This window comes from Sylvia atricapilla, chromosome 16 (genome assembly GCF_009819655.1).
Source record: "Sylvia atricapilla isolate bSylAtr1 chromosome 16, bSylAtr1.pri, whole genome shotgun sequence".
In the NCBI taxonomy this organism is placed as follows: Eukaryota; Metazoa; Chordata; class Aves; order Passeriformes; family Sylviidae; genus Sylvia; species Sylvia atricapilla.
Window position 1 is genome coordinate 11,139,196 of NC_089155.1, and position 22,454 is coordinate 11,161,649.

The 22,454-nt window shown below is 44.5% G+C and overlaps 1 protein-coding gene across 3 annotated transcripts in view; it reads right to left on the bottom strand.

Moving 5' to 3' along the window:
* Positions 1-790: 790 nt before the first annotated feature.
* The window catches only part of PHACTR3 (phosphatase and actin regulator 3), a 100,018-nt gene continuing 78,354 nt past the window's right edge, over positions 791-22,454 (bottom strand). For all 3 annotated transcript variants that reach the window (XM_066330904.1, XM_066330905.1, XM_066330906.1), the window contains exons 9-13: positions 9,521-9,576; positions 5,428-5,489; positions 4,437-4,577; positions 3,131-3,207; positions 791-1,658 (exon numbers count right to left, since the gene is read on the bottom strand). In XM_066330904.1, the coding sequence (XP_066187001.1) occupies positions 1,643-1,658; positions 3,131-3,207; positions 4,437-4,577; positions 5,428-5,489; positions 9,521-9,576 (352 nt within the window). In that variant the 3' untranslated portion in view covers positions 791-1,642. The remainder of the gene's footprint in view (positions 1,659-3,130; positions 3,208-4,436; positions 4,578-5,427; positions 5,490-9,520; positions 9,577-22,454) is intronic.

A 22,454-nucleotide genomic window follows, 5' to 3' on the forward strand; every position in this document is an offset into this window, starting at 1 on the left:
ATAATAAAATGATAGCTGTAAGTATGTTAAAAGGCTAGTTACGATGTTACATATTTCTGTTAAAAAATAACAATAAAGAGGAAAAAAAACATACTTTGGATCAAGTTGATGGGATCATTCAAGTCTTCAGCTGACAGTCAAGTAAGACAAGCATGAGACTGTTGACACCACCTCTCCCAGGAGTCTTTAGTTCCTTCTGCCATTCACTGACACAGGTTTGTGTTGCAGTGTGTCCTTACCTTCATTCCTGCCTGACAGTTTCTGCAGGAGCAGCTGCAGCTCCTGTGAGTCCATCCCCAGCTGGGCCAGAGCTGGCTCTGTGTGGGGCTGTTCCCCACCTCGCAGCAATTCACTAGTAGTCTATACAAGCACTTTGACAGACTGCATTTTATTATTTTCACACTTCATGGAGATCATCTCAATGAAGCTACAGGACCAAGAATGCCTTTTTCAAGTTTTTAACATTGAATGACTCCTTGGAATGGCAGCACTTCAGAGTCGTGCAGAGAAATGTTTGTTTTGTGAGTGGTTTCACCATTTTGTTCTGTCTCATCACGTGTGGTTTCCAGCTATCACTGGGTTATTTTTCTCACGAGTATTTTTTTTAGTAGTATCAAGTAAATCCTCAGGTGCTTCTCCCTGTTAGGCATTATTAAAATGTCTGGCTTTACATTTTTCCCAACCAGTTCTATTTGCTTTGTTATTAGCATTGAGTAACTCTTTTATTCTTACTGTCAAGAAAGCATTAAAACCATAATAAAAACATTTTAAAAAAGCATTTAGCAAACATTTGTTTGCTAAACATCAAAGTACATTGTTACATTTCTGCCTCTGGTTGTCCAATTTAGTAATTTTTAATACCAGTGAACCAAATTGTCATTTTTAGAGGGTCAGAGCCTCGGGTGGTGTAGAGTGACAACCAGTTTATGCTATTCCACAAGATGGAAAATCTTAGTTGAGATCATCCTTTTGCAGACTCTGTGTTGATGGAGAAGTCAAATGGTTTGGTGCATAATAATTATAACCTCTTCCCAACTCTCCCTGGGAAAAAAAAGAGCTTTAGGAAACATGTTCATTTCCTGCAATAAGTAGTCATTTAATTAAAGAACAAAAGTAACAGGAATCAAAAATGCTTGCAGCTGTGATTCTGTTAGACAGTATATAAAAAAGAATGAAATTATAATACATTAAATTAGTTTTTAGAACATGAACTTAGGTGTTTTACAAACTAATTGTGGTAAGTTCAAAATGTCTTGTCAACATAATACTGGATGACAGAGTCATGTCCGTTTATGTCAGAGGCCTTGGAATGGTAAAGCCTGTACATGCACAACATCTCCTTTCCAAGGCAGGCTGCAAACCAGTTCCAACAGCTGGGAAAGGAGAGGAGGAGGCTCTTCCAAGTCGTTTCACTTCAGTCTTTTCCAGCAGCTTGTCCCACTCCACAGGCCAGACTCTTCTGCCTCCAGAGCTCAGGGCTGGGTCCTGTCCCCGAGTGCTGCAGAGGCTTCACTGCAGAGTCCTGTCACAGCAACGTCCAGGGAGCCTGCACTGAACCTCAGGGAAGGACTGCACTGTTCCCTGATGTGTGTTCAGCAGCAATATCAAAAAGTAAAGACAGATTCTTCTCAGAAGAAAATTTCTATGGCCTGTGAAATCTAGGAGAAAAAATGAGACGTTTTTCAAACCACTTTGTAATAGAACTAAATTATTCAATTATTTTATGTTGTATTAACAACACTTTTAAAAGTCCACAAAAGCATTCTGTTTAAAGGTACAGTGACAGTGCTGAAGAATATCAGCAGCTCTTGATTTTCTCCAGCACATTCCCACCCCTGTGCCACAACTGTAGTGCAGGTACAGTCCTCAGAGCCCAGTTTTCATTTCTTTGGGAATGCAATTGCAAATACAGGTGTGTAGTTGGTGTGGGTTTTTTCTTTAGTAAATGAAGCCACAGTTTGTCATGAGTAGCAATACTGTTCATTGTGCAGTGATCTTGTTTTTTTTTAAAGTTAAGCAATGCTGAAATGCTTTGTAAAGTATGAGGAGATACTGTTGGTGAAAGGTTTATGAGTGTGGAATAAATATTATTCTTGCTCTCTAGGTTTGTTCTTTTGGCTGAGATCCGTAATTAAAGCCCCAATCATTTGTAATGCCCTAGCACTAATTGTAAATTGGAAGCCTGTTTACTCCTAATATCCTGAACAAATTTCAGAATCTCTCATTACCATCTACTCAAACTCCCCAGGTAACTCCAAATTAGGAGATGTATAGCTCACTTCCAGACTGAAACTGCAGCCATCCCTTTTCCCTTCCCACATTTCATCCCATCAGTGCACTGAAGCTGCTTTGCCCTTAATGATGCCTTTCTGCAAGTATCCGTGGCTGTGGAATCAGCCTCTCGTATTGTTTCTCCATTTAAAGAAGTGAAATAAATGTTTTTATGTGTGTTTAAGAGCAGTCCTGTCACCAGTGCTGGCCCACGGAGCAGGCACTGCCCTGCCCAGGTTCCCAATGGCCCGATCAGTGGAGAGTGGCAATAACCCAGGGCTGTTCTCTCCTGACCTGCCCCTGACAGGGAGTTAAGTGTCATTAAATTACCTGGGCCTTGCTCCTTCCAATAGCAGCTGCACTGACAGGGAATACTGAAATCCCCAGGCTGAACCCTTTAGGACAAATCCAATTAGAACAAAGGTATTACCCCTGGGCCTGCTACGTGTTGTGTTTCTGAGCAGGGAATTTCCAGTGTTTGTAATAAGGCTGCAGACCGAAGTACATTTAATTCAGAGATCTTTTTACAGTGTATAAGTTGTTCTACTTTAAAAAATCGTATTGTTTGCTGTGTTATATACTCTTTTTTTGTCCTATCTTTGAATCTTTGGTGCAAGGAATGCCAGCCAAGGGATGCTCTGGAGAATGTCTGTAGGTTTCTTGGTACGTGCTAATAAAAGCCCCCCAAAAAATCAGAAAATTTGCTTCTCTTCAGGAAGAGAAATGCTCCAATTTTCTTTTAATATTAACCTCCCTTTGCATATTCTCCCACATCCAGCGTGTAAGAGTAAAACCCACAGGTTCAGGGCTCAAGCAGAGTTTTTAGCAGGCAGCAGAAATAACCAGCTGGAAAACTGACCTTGTCAAATGTTTGCTCGATGCATGAACCTCCATTTCGTTACTTTTGTATTCATTCAGCTCTTTCCGAATTGCTGCCTAGGAATTAAAAAGAGAAAAAAACATGAACAAATAATTTTGTGTTTGTGAGTAAAATCCCAGACCGGCAGAGCAGAAGAGTTTTCTGGGGTAGAAGCAGGTACTGGGTACATAAATATATATAGCAGAGCACTCTGTGCTGGTAAAAAAGCTGAATATTTGGTTGTATGGATTGGTGACACAATACTTCTCATTTGTTATTGATTGCTGACAGGGTCACTGCTGTCTAGAAGCAATTCTGACAGAATAACACCTCAGGGCTGGTTGTCTCACATTTAATAAGATTCCAGTTAAAATTTATTAAAGATTAAGAGAAATTGATCCATTTTTCAGTCACAAATGCAAAGATACAGCTCTGACCCTGACTTCCTGATGTGTGCCACAGCATGTGCAGAGCTGTCACTTTGTTAAACCCGCCTTGTTAATTGAAACATGAACATTGAAACAGTAAAACCAGGAGAAGTCTAATTTTAATAAAAGCACTTACAAGGAGAATATAAAATCTTTATTCCATTGATTACTACGGAATAGCTTATTCACCATTTTAGAGGGCTTGGGAGAGCAGCTACTGGAGTAGAAGTGCTCTGTTCCTTTTCTGAGTCCTCTAAACCCATTTGTTCCTGAGACACTGGGATGGAAACCAAAGTGTTTGATATCCACATCTCAGCACAAAGCCACATTAACAGTCCTGTGTTTGCCATTTTGCCAGTAATTGTCTCAGCATCCTGCTTCTTCTGCTCCCTGCAGCCCTGAAACTTCCCAACTGTTCTGGCTGGAATCATGGTGAAATATTCTTACTACCCAAGCATCTAAATGGGATACTTAAACAGGGACGTAAATCAGGTACCTGGCATGTATGTGATGGGACAAAATGAGAGTTCATGGTCAGGAGAATGTGGGTCCAGTGACTCCTTGAGCATGCACAGGAAACAGGAGAGGAAATTTTTGAATGTTTGGGACAAAACTTCCAGTCTGAGAATAAAAGGTAATATTCTACTGGCTGGAAGTGGGTTTGGGTTGGAGCCCAAAAACTTGTATCCACTTTTTTGGGTGTGTGGGTAGAAGCCTTTTGAGTACTAAATAGACTTTTTTATGACACTGATATGATTTCAACGTAAAAAACCATGGTAAAGTTTACAGAGGTGAAATGTTGCAAAGTCTGTTGAGAATGTGATGTATCACTAGAGACAAAGCCAGGAGAAAGCAGAAGCTTGTGGCTGTGTCAGTACCTTGTCTGCTGCTGACAGTCGTGTCCATGGTTTGTCTGCTCTCCTGTCGTAGTCCTGTGCTTTTGCCACTTCCACATAATCACTGAATCGAATCAGGATCTTTCTGTCTCTCAGTTCGTCAACTGTAGGTCTCTGGTTAAGCTGTATTCAGGAGTTTTGTGAAAGAAAAACCAGGGTTAATACCAAATGAATCAGTAAAAATGGCAATATTTGCTTCTTTTCATCTTGGCTCAGTGTGCATTTACACGTGGAAAACCATCCAACCCTTGGAAACCCCTGGGAAGTATTTCATCATTTGGAGGACTAGGAGAGCATTAAAGGTTTAAATTGAGCTGTGGGGTACAGCACAGTGCCTTTATAATGGACAAAAGAAGAAAATATTTTAACCCAGATGTTGATAAAATATGTTTTCAAAACGTAAAGGACTCATGATGCATTTTTTATGGCCTCTGGATGATTCTGGATGCTGTAGGATGTTCTACTACAGGCAGAGGCAGATTGTCTGTGTGAGGTTCACAGCACTAGACCCACTGTAAAGGATTTCAGTCTAGCTTTAATAAGTTATCAGCATATTTGGTCTGTAATTCCATTAGGGATTTCCAGGAACAGAACAACAAGATCTGTTCTTATTCTGAGAATATTTTAAATGCAAAAAGAAATGTAGTACGGAAGCAGACCTGGTGTTCAGCAGGGAATCAGCTCTGCTACAAGTAATGAAAAAGTCCTTTTCCAGCAATGGAGCTGACAAATATGCAGTGTGCAAACAAATACCCATTTTCTTAGTAAGTTTATGTGTGTACATTCTACTAAATCTCATCTAGCTGAGATAAGGTAGGCGTGTCTGTAATTCATATTACCACACTGCTGTCAGACACTGCTGAGGAGGATGCATATTAAGGGAGGTTCTGTGTAGTAACAACCTCTATGGCTGGTTGATACAGTAATTTTGCTAAATTTCTAAAAGCTAATAGCAGGTATTGCAAACTTTTACCTTTCTCGTCAGTCTCTGCTTGATTTCCCTCCTCTCCTCCTGTTCCGTCTGGTCGTTTCGTTCTGCGGAGAATATAAAGAAGAAGATGACTTTCCTCATGAGGAAGTTTGGTGTTTTCCCAAGTTCCAGGCAATAATGAGCACGGCCAAACGAGCAGCTCGTGGTTGTGTGTTTTGGTAATTCAGCACCAATTCCCTGGTGTGTGTTGGAGCACGTTGTCACCTCTCTGTGCGGACACCGTGCTCGTGCCAATGTCAGCTCTGAGCTCCGCGGGGATTTAATGGAACAACAGCAGCCACACCAGCGCTCCCCTCGGATAAACTTTAGAAGGGAGATCAAAACACTCCATAGCTGATCAATCATCCTTTTTTACTGTGCATATTGCTGGAGCCATTCATGCTGTCAGATGCTGAGGAGCCTCATTGCAGCAGCTCCAGGGAGAGCCCGTTCTGTCCTCGGTCCTGTTCTCTCAGACTCATCACTCTTGGCACTGACCTGCACCTTGGCTCCTTGGCTTCCCCTGACATGAGAGCCCTTTGTGCTGCCGTGCAGAGCCCTGCTCTGAGCTCAGCCTTTGTGTGTTGTGCCTATTAACATTCGAGCCGTGAGAACTCCTACACACTGGCTCTAAAAATAGCCCGGAGCGCTGTAACGCTGTGAAATAGATCCCCTGCCTTAGGAAACGAGTTAATGGCGTTTCTATTCCCAGTACTATCTGTTACTAAATTAAGGCGTGAGCCCGTGACCTGAGCAAAGCTGCAGAGCCAGGGAAAAAGGTTTAACCATTCAGGGATTCTCTGGGTACTACTGTGAGCTTTATTATACCACTTGCACTAGATATTCGCAGCGTTAAAGCATACACGTGATTTCTACTATGCCTCCAAAACCCACTAGCACTGCAGATGGATTTCCAAGATATTTTTAACAATGAAGCATTTTTTCTCCCTGATTTTTTGCACTCATTAGATGACACTGAGATGCAATCAAGTCTATTTAAAATAACATAGCGTTGCACAGTTCCACATGGCTAGGGTAGAAATGTAAATCAAATGAATTTAATGTGCTGCATTTCAGTTCAGTGGCAAGGCACAAAATGGAAAGAGAACAGGTCAGCTAAAATTAGTGCTGTGTCAGGGATGAGCAGCTATTTCAGTCTGCAATGTGTAAAAGGAGAACAGGCTTTCAGAAGTAGAGGGTATTCTTAGATACAGAGATACCTGCAAGAAGTTATTCATTCAGCTTTAATTCACCCATTTTAGAGTAGATATTCATTCCTATTTTGTACTTTTTAAAAATTAAAAATAGATAATTTTCTGTGGTGTAGTGCCTTTTAATGATATAATATGATATGATATGATATGATGATATGATATGATGATGTGATGATGTGATGTGCAGTGAGAGAACTGCCCAGAGAAGCTGTGGCTGCTCCATCCCTGGAAGCCTTCAAGGCAGACTGGACAGGGCTTGGAGCAGCCTGGTCCAGTGGAAAGTGTCCCCTGCCCATGGCAGAGGCGGAACAAGATGATTTTTAATGTCTCTTCCAACCCAAACCCTTCTGTGATTCTAATTCCCAAAGAGAAGCCAAAAATACACACTTCTGATCAAAAAATACTTCTCCAAATATACTATATGTGTAGTAACCTATTTCTATTCACTTGGGTTCAGTGCCTATTTCCAGCTCCAAGAAATAAAAGAAATAGTTCTTTTACAAAAAAAAAAAAAAAAACCCAATAACCTGAGATTTGATATGAAATACTGGCAAGGGATTCTAGAAGTCAGGCATTATTGCTCAGACAACACAGAGAGGCTTTTCCCATCACCATCATTCTGCCCACACAGATCCATTCATTGCTGAGGGCTGGTTTTGTAAATCTCAGCAGAGATGCTCCCAGTTCTGAGGAGGCCTGTGCAGAGCTGGAACTCCTTCTGAGCTCTGCCAGTTCCTCAGGGAGCTCCCAGCTCTGCATGGCACTGAAACATCTCCTTGGGTTCACAAGGAAGACTGTCCAGTGGGCTTCAGGAGATGCCTTCTTGGCTGTGAGTTCAGCTTTCTGTTGGGTACAGCAAGGACACATCTGACACCTGGGCTGTCAGATTTTAGTTCTGCTTTTCTTGCTTGGTGGGAAGCCAGCAGTGTTTCTATGGTAAAAGAACTTGGAAGATCAACACAATTGTAAGAAAGTGCTGGCTTTAAGTTTGCTTTTTAAGTATTGCTTTTATCTCAGAAACTACTCCCTAAAGGAGACAAGAAATCACTTTTTGGAATCTTGCTGAGATTTGCTTTAAAGTGACAGTAGTTGTACTTTCCAATATACTTCTCTTTTTACCAGACTTGTAAAAATGTGAATTCTGAGTCCATAAAAGAACTTCTGTCAGCAGTACCAATTATGAACATCAAAGATTTTGGGAAATTCACAACTTAAAACTGCACAAACCCTTACTACAAATGGAGGAGGTCATAGAGATTTCACTGAAGGGCTTTTATACTGCTACAGCTACACAGGATACTCAGCTTTTTATATAATGGCAGAGGTAAATAAAATGGAAGTGGTTCTGATCCCAGCTGAACCTGTGTAAAGCCTGAGCAACTCAACAGAAGTCAATAAATTTGCGCCATGCTGGGAGCTCTTTAAATGAGATACAAATCTAGACCAGTATGTTTAGCTGGTATTCAGGAAGTATCTTTAATTCTGCTTTATCTTCTTTCTGCTTTATCTCTCTCTAAGCTTATTATGTGAATGTATTCAAACTTTTTTATTATTAAAACTGGTCAGTTTAACCCAGATTAAAGATGTAACCAGCACACTTCAAAAAAGTAAACATAAAGGAACAGATTTTTTCAGTGGAGATCAGCTTTTCCTTAGCCAGGAAAAAGACCCCAAAGAAACAGATTTTCAGAGATCTTGGTTACTGACTCTTGAAAATCTGTCCCCACACAGTTCAGGTCACTGCATTTTCCTGCCTCTCTGGCAGATGACAGGTGAAGTTTGGCCAAGCTCACCCACTCATGTTGCAGAGAGGGTTTCCTTTTCCTCCTCGAGCTGTGCACATGCAAAATAAAGCTCATTTTACTGTGTATGATCTGTGCATTGGAACTGTACAGAAAATGCTGCTAAATATATCTTATACTGTGGCATCCCTTTGTGTGAAAACTGAAATGAAGTCCCAAATAATTTCAATGGCAACAGCAAAAGGTTTTTTTCCCTAGGAGCCACTAAGAAAGTTCTGAGACATGAATTTTTTTTTAGATAACACAATGTTGATGACTGTTTTCCTAGTGAATTACTATCATGTGATTAAATATAAATTAAACAGTGTAGGCAGCACTGCTTGTGTGACAGATTTCTGTGGCTTTATAGTTTCTGCTTGCTTAATGAGAACCTAAAGCTCACATTATTCTGTATGATTCAGTCTTTCAATGCTAAAGACACTAAATAGCAGATGGATTCCCCTTTTGAGATCCACAGTGGAGACTTTCAAAGGTGTCTCTCACCTTCCCCTAATTCAGCAGTTTTAAGGGAAGGGATTATGTTCATCACTTGTTTGATCCCTTAGAAACATTTAGGAAAAGAGTTGCGAGTTTTGCCCTGTGAATTTGAGAGATGCTGAGAACACTCCCTTTTGTGGCAGCGCCTGTAGCAGGCCTGGGACTGTCCCTGTAAGAATTCTGGTATTTCAGGCTGATCTTTGACTTGGCTTTGGGAAGATCCCCAGTGACTTGAACAAATGGACCTGGGGAGAATCACAGCTGTGTGAGGATGCCTCCCCCTTCCACTGTACAGTGTTTGCCTTGAAAATCCATGTCTTGAAAAATGTCCCTCCAATTCTCATGGCGCTGTGACACTAGGATTGTATTCCCCTCTTGGACACCAGTAACAGTGGAATCAGAAGGAAAATTATTTGAAAGCCTGAACCTGAACGGTTCTTTTTGCCCTAAAATTGCAAGTCTTTGTGAAAAATGAAAACTTTTAGGCACAGAAAATGATCCCAGTGAATTAATTTGTCTATTTAAAAGTAATACATTCTGGAAATGCAATCACTGATTTCAACAAACACACATAAAATGCTTTAGGAAAAAAAAAGTACTCACGTTTCAGTATATTCCTTCTTTCCAGCTCCTCAACAGCGGGTCTTTGGCTGAGTCGCCTGCGGAAAAACACCAAAATGACATTTTGTACCATGCCTGTTCTTTGAAAAGTCTGTAGAATTCTGACTTCTGGGTGGTGTTTTCCTCAGGAGGGGACTACAAAATCCCTCTCCAGGAGTCGTGAAGAAAGAAAAAGGGAAAAAAAGGAGGGGGGGGGAAGAGTCCTGGCGGAGAATTCTTTCTTATATTATTTTCCCCAAATGTCAGTAATGCAGGTAAAAGTTCTTCTTAGTTTGCTCTGCTGTCAGTGAAACGCTTCCTCGGAACGTGCATCCTTTCCATCTCACTTTCCAGACAGTGGGCTGGAAGCAGCACAGCACTCTCCAGAGGTAAAATTCACTCTCAAGGTGCTTATCAAAGGAGTTCCACAGTGATCTGCCTCTGTCACTGCCTTCACCCTTTTAATCACCCGGAGCAGCGCTTTTCCTTTTCCCTACTCGCCCCAGCCGAGCATCCCGACAAAAGGCAGCTGGGCAGGGATAAAGCTCTGCCCAGCTTTTCCCGGCGCACAGCCCGATCCGCCGGCTCTGCTCCCGCTGCCGAGCGCAATTCGTGTGCTGCTCACAGCCTGGCTCTGTCTGCCTGAGCGTCTTGGGTTCCACCTCCCCTTTCTCACTACTGCTGCCTCAGGATTGAGTCTTCAAATCATATGATCGGTGCCACGGGCGATTTTTATTGCGCATACTAAATGAGGCTCCCGCAGGAGGCACCGAGGTGTCTGCAGAGGACCTCAGGTAACCGGAGCACACACACACACACACACACACACACACACACACAGAGGCTGCTTTTGCCGGCATTCCTGCCACAATCCGGCCAGCACATCGCACACACTTTCCGATGTGTCCTGGCCTCAGTTCTGGCAGAGATGAGGATTCTCATCGCCGGCTCCCGGCAGATGTTGCCAAGCCGGAGATGAAGTTACAGAGACAAAGGAAAGCTCAGGGACCACACTGCAAAGTGCTGCAGTTATTCCTCTGCTAGGCACAGGGGATAAATGAATAATTGTAAAGGCAGGCTGCAACAGGATCTACGTTTTATCAAATATACAGCAGATGGAAAAATGAAGTAATTGTTAACACGCTGAAAAAAAAAAAAAAAAAAAAAAAAAAAAAACACCAAAATAAAAAACAGTAAAATCCCCTGATTATAATTTTTCCTTGTTTTGTAAGCCTTAGCCAATGAACATTCCAAATCAACTCTGTGGTCATATGTTATCTGACCAACAACTCCTTAACCTTTTTTAAGTAAATTCTCTGGAAAAACTCTCATCTCCGGCAAGAGGAAGCAGCACAAATACTGCACCAAATTCACACCAAGAGAAAACTTAGATGAGCTTTTGTGCAGAAACACCTACAGCCCAACTCTCACTCCTCCTGCCTAAAGCTTTGTATCACCCAAGGCTTTTCTCCTGACCTCTGGGTTCTCTTTGGAGTAATAAAACAGATGCTCCAGCAGCAGAGGTTGTAATAATCCCAACAGAAACGGGAATGATGCTGAAACTAAAGGCTTTAAACATTTTTAATTCCTGTTACCCTTGGACTCCTCCCTCATTTCCCTACGTGTCTCAGAAATCACACAAGTCTGGCTAGGTTTTGTTTGAAACACATAAAGTGCATCTTATAATATAAATCAGGGAAGAATGACTTACTTGGAGAGCTCATCTGCAAATGAAAGGTCCACCCAGCCTGCTGCTCATGTGCCTCTCTCTCAGCCATCCTTAATGACAGCCCTGCCATGGGAGATTGATAGGTGCTCCCAAATCTGTACATCAGATTTCAGAGGCCCCTTTTAAACTAGGAGATTAAAAGCCTGACACAACCATTAGAGCAGTATGAGAATGCAAATGTATATGAACGTTCTGTGATTCTGTGTGAATGCTCTGTATTTATATAGAATATGTATGATGGCTGATTATTTAAACCCCGTTTCCTTTTTGGCTTTGGTAAATACATCTAAGTGCCCATTTTTCTGTGCATACCCTCAGTTTTACCTGCAGTAGAAGGAGAAGGTGCAGACAGATACAGGATTCTGTGCACATGAGAGCATTGCAGGGGTTTCTCCTGAATTTTTCAGACATACAGACCACACTTCCAAACCTTGTGTCACAGTTACAAGACTAGACATGGACTTTGGTTAAACTAAATTCCTAACAGGGTTTTGGGAAGGTGAGAATAGAGTGAAAACACCAAGAGTCACGATCAAATGAGAAGTGGCAAAAACCTCTGACATTGCTGTCAAGGTCCAGGGAGATTTTGAGACTATTTGTTATTTCTGCTGTTCAGGAGAAGTCTCTCTGTGCCCACAAACAACTTTTGCTTCCTTTCTGAGCTGGGCCTGGGACCTGGTCAAGGGGAAGGGCTCCAGATGCCCTGCCAGTGATGGGGTCACAGGGGATGGAGCACAGCCTGGGGCCACTGAGCTGCCTGGGGTGACTTTGGGCTCCAGAGCCCCTTTCTGCAGGACTTTACCACGTGTAAAGTGAATTCTCTGCCTTGTCTGATCACCCTTCAGAGCTATCTGTGGCTGTGGGGCAGAGCCCACCCTGCCCCAGCTGCTGCAGGGGATGGAGGAGGGCAGCAGCCCCACACTGGGTGTGGAGCCCCAGCCACAGCTTCAGTGGCCACCTGCAGCCAGCCAGGGCAAGATGAGGACAGAAAACCTTCTGAACGCTCCTGGCAGGGCACAGCTTACCTCTGTCAAAATCCACATCCCTCCTGAAGGAGCTTTAATGTAAGAAACCATTTGAGGTGACTTTGTGCCTCTTCTTGGGTGAGCCATCCTCTGGGTGTTGCAGGTTCTGAGCAATAGGTGCTCTGTTCTGGGTATTTATTTCATGTTTTCCCTGCAGCTGATACGTGTGAAATCCACGTGCTGAGCTCCGTGAGTTTCCTGGGCAGGGGCTGTCCATCCCCGAGGAGATGGCCTCAGGAACCTTGGCCACACCTGAGGGACACCAGCCTGGGGAGCACAGCCAGGAACAGGGCATGGAGACACTGAGGAGCCAGAGAGGGGATGCTCAAATCTCACATTTAAAGGGAACAAACTGCAGCTGAATAACAATCATCAGCAGACTGCAGAGCAGGGGAGAATCACCCCGGTGTGTGATTCTGGAGGATGAAACAGGCACCTGCTGTGAAGGAGCCTCTGTGAAAGCCAAAACCTGAGCCCTCAGTGACTATGGATGGTCTCCACAGGTTTTGCAGAGAGAGGATTTTGAATGAGGCAGGTGCAGGTGATTCTGAGTCAGTCCTGGCTCATTTCCTGTGGATGCAGGGAAGTCCCTGCCCTGAGAGAGGATGGTTTTAGGGCTCACCCGGACCCAGGGTGGCTCTTGTGCTGCTCAGCAGCCGTGGCTGGAGGTGCCATTTGGAGCTCTGAGGTGGACAGGAGGCTCCAGCACTGCAGCAACACAGTGTGATCATGGCTGGGTGAGTCTTGTGCTTTCCATTTCTGTACTTTTTTCAACCAGAGACTCTCAGCCCCACGTGGACTCTCCTCAGCAAAGTGACGTGAGCTCCATGGGGAGCACTCACGTAGTCCACCACCTCTGTTGTGTGACAGTAACAATTTCCTTTCAGCTGATTCCAATATTTCTTGCTTCTGGGAAAAACAGCCAATTAATGCTCTGATGTTCTTGGGTGTTATGCAAAGCTAGGTTTGGTAATTTTTGTGCTGCCTGGTGAGGCAGGAGGGCTCCCTCTGAGCACCTGTGGGGCCAGTTCTTTTGGGGAAGGTCTTGAACCTTTCTTGAAAATGCTTGAATAACTTGTAGGCTGGTCCTGCCTCTGTCCAGACTCCCTCACAATGTCACTGGAATTGCACTAAGAGCACCCAGTCCAGGATTTTGCTTCTCTGTTAGTTTGAACCAAGGGATGCCAAGAGCAGCTGGCAGCATCTTAGAGGTGACTACAGCTGCCTCTGGGAAACTGAGCACAGCTGGAGGCACCAGTCATTTTGCTGTAAGTGGTGTCTGGATACACTTCAGAGATTGCTGCATGTGTGTCAGAGATGGTCCAAGTTTGGACAGACAGCAACATTTTCTCACAATCCTAAAGAAGTCACCATGAGTGTGTGGGGGCAAAAGGAGATGGACACACAGCATTCCATGTGCAGCTGTTTCTCATACTCAGAAAAATTGCCAAGATTTTGTGTTACTGTTGTTCTGTGCAAAGTCAGCATCAACCTTCGAGCAGCAGGTGTTCTTCAGTTGTTTGAAACATGGTGAGTGTTCTAGGTGTATTTTCAGGCTATCTTTAGTATATTTTCTCTGGTAATTTGGGCTCAGAGAGATGATAATATGTATTTTAATATCTCAGAAGCCAAAGACTTTTCTCCCAGTGTTACTCCCGTGGGTGAGAGGAGCAGGTCATTGCAAGTTAGCTCAGTCACCTGTGGCTCTCCCCAGAACACCCTGCAGGTACAGCCAGCTGCCCTGGCTCTCGAGGCACCTCAGGTGCTCAGAGTTTGCACATGGCCTCGAGGTATTTGTTTTCCCTGTGCAATGTGCCCACGGGAATCCTCTGACGTCCGTGAGTGCTCCCTCAGCTCTCAGAGGGGCAGGGGAGCCGTGGTGCCTGGCTTTTTCCCTTGCTGAGCATGTGTGGTGTATAATTGCAGCAAAACAGGCTTCCCTCTGCCATCAGAGCCCCGCCACCATGGTGCTGGACATGAGCACAAGTGCAGATGTGGATTTGGAGTGTGGGGAAAGCCACAAAGGGCTCGTTCCCTCTGGAGCAGAGTCACATGTTTGTGAGCACAGTGACTCACACATGTGCCTCTGACTGCTGATTAGGAGATCAATATTTGTTTCACTGCCACATTGTCTCCTTCACACTGAGGGGAATGAATGTCTTGGGACCACTGTTACATGAGGATTGATCATGTTGGGCAGTTCCAGGTGACTGAGTGCTCAGCAGGCTGAGGATCATGTCAGCAGCACCCAGGGGCTGCAGTCAGATGGGCAAGGCATCAGTGTGTCCTGTGAGCAGGAGTTGCTGCCAAGTCCTGTGCCCTCACAATTTCCCTCAGCAGGGTCTGCTTTGACCCTGGTGGGAGCTGCATCCCAGCAAAGCCACACAAGGCTGAGGGCTTGTAGGTGTGGGCACAGAATGGCTGATGAGAGACCAGTTTGGAGCAGGTAGAGCCCCCCCGTGCACATGTGGGGCTGTGCTGACCTCCCACACCTCAGGCTGTCCTTCCTTTCTAGTCAGTCCCTCCTTCCTTCCTCTCCTCTTATTAGTCTGCATCTCACCTTCCTGGCAGACTCAAGCAAGCATTCAAGCAGAATCCAGTGAAAAACAGCTCAGATTTCTGTGGTTTCTTATCTGTCCCCAGAAATGTGTTCCTGTTTCCCAAGTATACTTTTTTCATAGCATCTGTTGCACAGCATCTGTGTGTGCGATTGCCACAGAACTGAATTTCTTTCAGGTTTGTAGCTGAAGCCAAAAGTTACACTTTGGAATCCTGTTGCTGGTGTAAGATCCATGTGATTCTGATGATCTTCTCCAAAGGGAGGAGTGAACTGGACACGTGCATGTGCCTGTGGACCCTGGACTGACAAGCGAGCAATCAATCCAGCCATCAGTAAATGAGCTGTAGCCAGCAGCAATTGCATTGATTGTTCCTCATGTCAGGTGGTTTTGCAGATGAGTTGGGAAGGGAGGTGGTGGGAAGGATCCCTCTCCCAGCTCGGGCAAAGGGAGGAGAAATGGGAGTGCCCTGGTTTTGCTTCTCACAAAGCTGCTTGTGTCTGCTGCCCATCAGGAGGCAGAGGCTCTGCCTCCTAAATTGGCATCTCCGTTGCCAGAACATCATGTTCAATTCAACAAGAAATTTATTTTCATCCTTCCTATAAGTAGCTGTGAAGAGGATGTGTGCCAGGGCTTTGAGTCACCCACGCACTGCACCGTGCCTGCTTGCAATGTACAATTATGGGTAGTAGTAAATCCGTGGTGGGAGGGACTTCTCTGTTACTGTCTGTACAAAATTAGAAGGCAGACACCGAGACACAGACTTGTTTTTACCCCAAGGTAATTCTGGATCATGTAAAAAGTGGGAACTGATGTGCCAGCATTTCCCATAACAGGAAAATCATAGAATCAGGATAGTTTGAGGTGGAAAGAAGCTTTAAAAACATCTTGTCCAACACCCCTGCAATGAGCAGGGACATCTTCAAGTAGATCAGGTTGTTCAGCGCCTCATCCAAGCTGACACTGAACGTTTCCAGGAATGGGCCATCCACCACCTCTCTGAGTAACCTGTTCTAGTGTTTTACCACCCTCACTGTAAAAAATATTCTTTCTCTTATCTAATCTAACCTGATCTTCCTTCAGTTTAAAACCATTCCCCCTTGATCTATCACTGTCTGCCCATGAAAGAGGTTGCTCTCTCTGTTTTTTTATACCACCTTTAATCCCTGGAAGGCCCCAACATTGTCTACTTAAAAGCCTCTTGTCCCTAGGCTGAACAATCCCAAAGCAGAGGTTCTCCAGCCCTTGGAGCATCCCAGAGTATTATCCTAAGAGCAGTTGCTGACCTTCTCTGACAGTAGGGAGCTCAGAGCAGTGTGAAAAGGGTGAGCTGGTTTGGTAAATGCTGTGAGTTACATTCTTTAAAATCACCTGGTATTTGTGTCTCTGTGCCATCATGAACTATTTTTTGCATCCAAATAAGAAAAGTGCTGATAAACACAGAGGCTATAAGTGTTGCCTTAATTACATGTGTTATTTATTTGTTTGGCCTTTAGTTCTGTCTGGATTTTCAAAGCTGCAAATCAGCACGAGTTCAGTTAATTATGTTGTCACTCATCTACCAGGCAATTACAGTTGTCCATCATTATCATTTCTGTGATAGGAGGGCTGCAAAGAGTTCAGATTTCAGCTGAAATAGAAACCACACACTTGCCCAGCATGACCCTTGTATCACTGCCCACTGTCCCTGAAGGACCTGCCCTGTGACAGGTTTGTTATTGCTCAGGGCTGAAACACCACCACAGCCAGGATCTAATTGTGTCAGAGGATTCAAGTGGAGAAGGCTTGAGGGTGATCACAGTTCTCCACCTGTGAAAGCCCTGCTGCATTTGACCTTTGGGTGCCCGATTTTCCCAAGGCGTGAGGAAGAAAAGCCAGGCACAGCTGGGAGCAGATCAGGACCCAGTTCAAAGACCTGCTGCAAAGCTCAGTGCAGATGCTGAGCATCCTTCCAACACCTTCAGGAGGCTTTTGCTTTCATAGCACACTCAGATAAGGGCTCTTGGAGGATGCTGCTGCAGGTTGTGGGACCAATATAACATAACAGCTTTAATTTTCATCTGAGTTAATAGTTAATATGCAAGAATAGCATGCTGACATGGGGTTCAAATGTAATAACTGCTTATTTCAGAGCAGCAGCTTCCTCCTCTCCCTTCCACCTGTTTCCCCACTCTGTGGTTTAGCAGAGCTGCTGGATAGTGGATCTGCCCTGTTTGTGACAGAATTACAATATTTAGTCATTTGGGTGACAAAAGCACAAGGGGTTGTTCAGCCAAAGATGTGCTCCCTGTCTGTAGTTTGATGAGTGTCTTGTTCAGCAGCAATGTCAGTGTGAGCAGCTCTGTTCTCATGAACAGCAGCTTGTTCTCACTTCTGCTCTGCCTTGCAGCTGGGCAAAGAGGTGGTTTGGGGAATACTTTCAAGGTAAAAATAGCTCAGCAAGGCAAAGTGCTGAAAGAACACACTCTTCAAATAACAGGGTGAGTGGTGCAGCTCCCAGAGCCTCTGCTGAAGGCTGAGGAGAGCTTCAGGGTGGGTATAAAATGGGTGTTGAAGGTTCTTCCAGCAGAAACCAAGTGCTGGGTATAACCTGGTCACACTGTGCAGGTCACTGAAAATGCTTAACAATATTTCATTGTAAAGCAGTAGATCTTTTCTCTCTTTTTTTCCTTTTTTTGCCCCTTTTTTTCCTTTTTTTTTCCCCTCCAAAATTGGAATAAAACTCTGGAGCCCTGTGCTCCTGCAGAATGAAAAAGCAAAAAGCAATGCTGCACATCTCAAACTTGGGCAAATTGAGAACATTGTGGATTTGATGCTTCAGGACAGGCAAACAAAAGCAATCATATAAATCCCAGAGTTTTAGTTCTATCCCATTATGTGTTTATTACCATGATATCATTTTAAATAAAGACATCTGCCACTGCTGAAATGATGCTAAAATCAACTCTGATAGCAACTGCATGAGCAGCAGGAGGGAGTCTGAAATACCCAGCAGACAGAGGCAAATCTTAGCCCAGTGGTGGGGGCTGCCACTGACCTGAGGCTTTCCTGTCCTAGTGGCAGTTGCACACTTCTGGATGCTTACTGGGTTATGATAAAAAAATTAGAAAAGGGGAGGAGGGAGAGGTAAGAAAAGAAAAAAGCTAGATTTTAATTTTACTGTATGAACATCCCTATATGATGTTTGTGCCTGTTCTCCTCCAGGGAGGCTGAGGCTGGCTTGTCAGCCACCTTTGTGCCCTGTACAAAATGAAATGTCTGTAGGCTCGTGACTCAATTTCCTGGGAAGCCAGGAGTGCAATTTCAGCCCATGGCAGCCAGCAAGGGCAGGGACAGGATGAGAGAGAGGGAGATGTCAGTTCCATCTGTGGCTCCAGCTCTATTTCAGGGGGCAACAAACAGAAACTGCCCATGGATGGAAGTGTCCCAGAATGTCCTGGCCTCAGCTGGGATACTCAGGGCTGCACTAAGATCCTGCAGGACTGTGCATTTAATCCAGAAACAGTTGCCCCTACAACAGATGCCACTGCAATGTGCAGCTGTGGGATTTGGGTCACTGGAAGAAACCACAGCTGGATTTGCAGAGAGCAGACCAAGTACTGGTGTGTGGGGGCTGCCAGCTGTGTGTCAGTTCTCCTCCTCCCCCTCACTCTCTGCAAAATGATTTGAGAGTGGCCCCTCCTGCCATGGGTGTGAGCTGCTGGGAATTGCCCCACAAGGTGTGACTTCTGGAGAACATCCTTCCCTATCACCTGGAGGTGTACACCAAGGACCCCTTGGCAATCTGCAGAGTCTGGGAGGTGACAAGTAAACCTCTGCAAGGAGCAGTGAGGATTTACCCCAGAGCTGGGGGTATCAAGCTGTGTGAGCTGTGAACCTCCTAACTCAGTAGCTCCAAGCAGGAGGGAACATGCTGTGGCACTTTTTGCAAACTCCTTGCAGTGTCAGGCTTGATGCCAAAGAGCAGCTTTCTTAATTACTCAAGTAAATCAAGGCAAATGCAGCACTCTCCGAGTACTCTGTGCAATCCCTGAAGGAAAAACCTAAATGACAGCAATTTCTGAAGCTGGAAATGCTGCTGGGACAGGCAGGCCCTGCTGGGGCCGTGTGTGTGGCTGCACAGCTGCTCCCAGACTGCAGGAATCTCTCTGGGAACGCTCCCCCTGGCAAGGCAAGTGCTTTCTAGTTCTCGCCTGTCACTCACCCACACAGCCTCTCCAAAAGGATGGGATATCCCTGCCTTCACACACCATCTCACCATCTGCTGTACTATTTTCTGTTCCTCTCGTGCACACTAATGTTGGCCCAGCGTTTTCCAGGACAGAGTTAGACCAACAGCCTGGCCTCACGCTGTCACTAACCTTGGCTGGCCAGAGCTCAGCAGCCTTTGCCCACAGCAGGCTCTGAATCCTGCTTTTTACTGCACTCCCATTTACTTGCTTTTAATATTTTGCTTCTTTCAAAATTTCTCTTGAGGTTATCTACTGATTTTTCTATACAAAGAGTGTTCCTGCTCTCAGTGCAGAGTGAAATGAGAAATTCCATTGACAGCTCAAAGATGTGGCCCAAAATGTCTATAGGAGTGTGAGTCCCCTCAATAATCACCAATTTTGTGGCTCTTTCACCAGCAGCTCTCACAGTGCTCTGCAAAGCTGGTCTATGTGATTATCTCTGTTGTACAGAATAGGAAAATGTGGCAAGTTGTCTTGTCTGAGAAACCAGATTTGCAGCCCCTCTGGGAATTTATTCACTTCACTCTGCTAGTGGTATTCCAGTAATTCTGTTTTTCTTTATTTTTTAAATTGGAAAGGGCGAGGAGTGTGACTTGTCACTCGATGCCACTAAGTGTGACACTGAGCACTGCAGACAGGCTAACTTACAGGAAAGTAGAGGCAGGATTTGTGTTTTAATGTCATCCTCATATTCTGCCTGCTCTTGCCCAGAGCTTTCTGGAATACTCCTTAACTTTGTTTAGGATCCTGTGTTTAGTTATGGTCACGACAATCCAAATAGAATTTGCTGGCAAATTTCACATAGAACAGAATATTCTGATCCTCTGAAATCCGGGTTCCTCAACTGAATAAAATGTAAGAATTCAATTATGTAACGTCCTGTTTGGATGTTAGAGCCATGATTTGTTGTGTACAACACTCACTGTCTCTCGCTGACAAAGCTCAAGGCTCTCACACAAAACCTTTGTGAGTGTTCTTGGGGAGGGATGCCATTGTGCCACCTCTGTGATTGTCCTCAGAGCTGTCCCCTGCCTGAGGAGGGTCTGCAGGCTGGGGAAGGGCAGGCAGAGCTGTGGAAGCTGCAGTGACCCTCAGAGCTCCAGCAGCCCTTGGCTCTGTGCACACTCCCTCCCTCAGACCCTGATTTGCAGCTGTTCTGTCACTGCAGCCGATGCACAGCAGGTCACAGCACTGCAGTGCTGGCTTCTCCTCCACCAAAATTCCCTGCTAACCCTGAGCCTCCTGCTCCCATCACCCCTGTAGACCTAAGCTTGGCATTTCCACACACATCATTCCCTGTCACCTTTCTCCTTTCTGGTGTAAACAGGCTGATAAACGGATTTCTGTGAGCTTAACTGCACAACGCCCATAAATACAACTTGCCTCTACCACATCAGTCCTAGTTTGTTTAACCTTTTCTTGAGAAGGAGGATTTTTTTTCCCCAGCTGGGTGGTATTTGGATGAGCTGCAGCCACTCCCAGGGATGATTATAACAAGGCTGCAGTGTAGCCTGGCCAGAATGTGGCTTTTGCAGACACTCTCAAATTAGGCTGATCTCTGTGCAACAGGCCAGCTGCTTTCTGCAGAGACTGCTGAGAGGGCCTGGCTTTAATTTTTTTTTTCTTTTAACAAAATTTCTGAGAAACTAATGAAGTATTAATTCATTCAGAATTTAATTTGCTTAATGAATATGATCATCTCAAGCAAATGACACTGGTGGTTCATCTGTGAGCCATGTAGTCTTGGTTTTGAGAGGGGTTTTTTTCTGCAGTGAGGCACTCAGGTTTTATTCTGCTCTTTGTTTCTTGCCTGAGTAGTATTCTGTATAGCCTTAAGAAAACAAAATAACTGACACATCTTTGCAGAACAGTGGACTAATTAGATTGCAGTAGATATTTCTAACATGATTTAAGACTCAGGTTTTGCCAACTTGCTGGTTCTTGTTTCCCAGTTGCCTTGATATCCTCTGCATAAGTGGGCTTTCAACATGAGGAGGTCCTCACCCTCCAAAGGTTGGTCCATTTCTTCTTAATTTCACTGGATAAAACTATGAGCATGGATTGATAAACCTAGAAGTCCTTGTTTTTATTTGTTTGTTTTCTGGTGTGTTACATGTGAGATCTAAAGGAAAAGAGAGAAAAGAAGAGTGCTTTCCAGGAAAAAAAAACTCTCCAGAGTCTGCAGAGGTCGAGGAAGTGTGCTGGCTGCTTGGATGTGTTAATTATGCTGAAAAACAGATACAGAAGGAAACTTGCAGTGCTCTGGCTGACTCAAGTAGCTCCCAAGACCTGATTGTGCAGCTGCAGTTTGCCAGGTGGGCACAGGCAATGGAATCAGAAAGCCTTATCTATAGCCATGTTTTTTTAATAATTGATACAATTGCACATCATCTATTGAGCAGTGGTTGACGAAAATCAGTGACCTTCTGTTGTGACCCGTTTTCTCTCCTTCCCCCACTTCCTATTTTCTAAATGTTTATTTCTTTCATTTTTCTCCTCCCTCACCTTCTCCGAAGTTATTTCAAAACCACAGAAACTGTGCTAGACTGACCCAGATTTTTCTATATGAAAGCAGCAAGCCCAAGCCTTTGATTCCTGGAGGAACTGAGCTCCTGAATGAACCAGGCTACAAAGTTGTGCTCAGAGCTGCAGGAGGAGGGAACTGTAGTAACTCACTGAATTTGATGAACCAGAAACTTCAGGGTATGAATTACAGTTTCCTTGGATCACATGTACTGAGACACAGTTTTCTTGGAAGAGAGCCCAAAAATATGATCAAGTTCTTCATGGGAAAGTACAGGTGATTCATCTGAGAACCCTCCCCAGAAAGCAGGGCTAATTCAGTGCTGTGCCCCCAGGGACAGTGTGCACTGTGTGCAGCTGTGGCTCTGCACAGTAAGGAGGTTTTTTCTTCTCCAAACCAAGCCACATTTCAGATTTTCTGGGAGAAGTGACCATTTAGGTATTCTGCAGGCAATTCACTGCAACAGTCATGGTGACACTCATTATTGATATCCAGTCTGCCCATAAATTTGGTTAGGTTTAAAAGGCAGCTGGGAGGAGAACCAGCACAACATCCAAACTTTACCCCTCCCTTTTATTCTCAAATGCTTTCAAGTGGCTCATCTGAAATGGATGTGTTAAAAAACTTGCAGCCAAACCCTTTTCTGGCTGAGACTGTGCTTATACAGTTCACAGCCTTTCAGATACACACTGTCCATCCCATCTGGCCTCTGTTCCAACTGAGTGAAGTAAGTGCTTGGCTTTAAGTGCAGAAAACATTTTTCCTGAATTTCATAAATAGATCTAACCCAAAAAACCATAATCCTAAATCCTCTCAGTGACACAGTGACCATGCCTACACAAAGAGAGGGCTGGCACTGTGAATGCCTG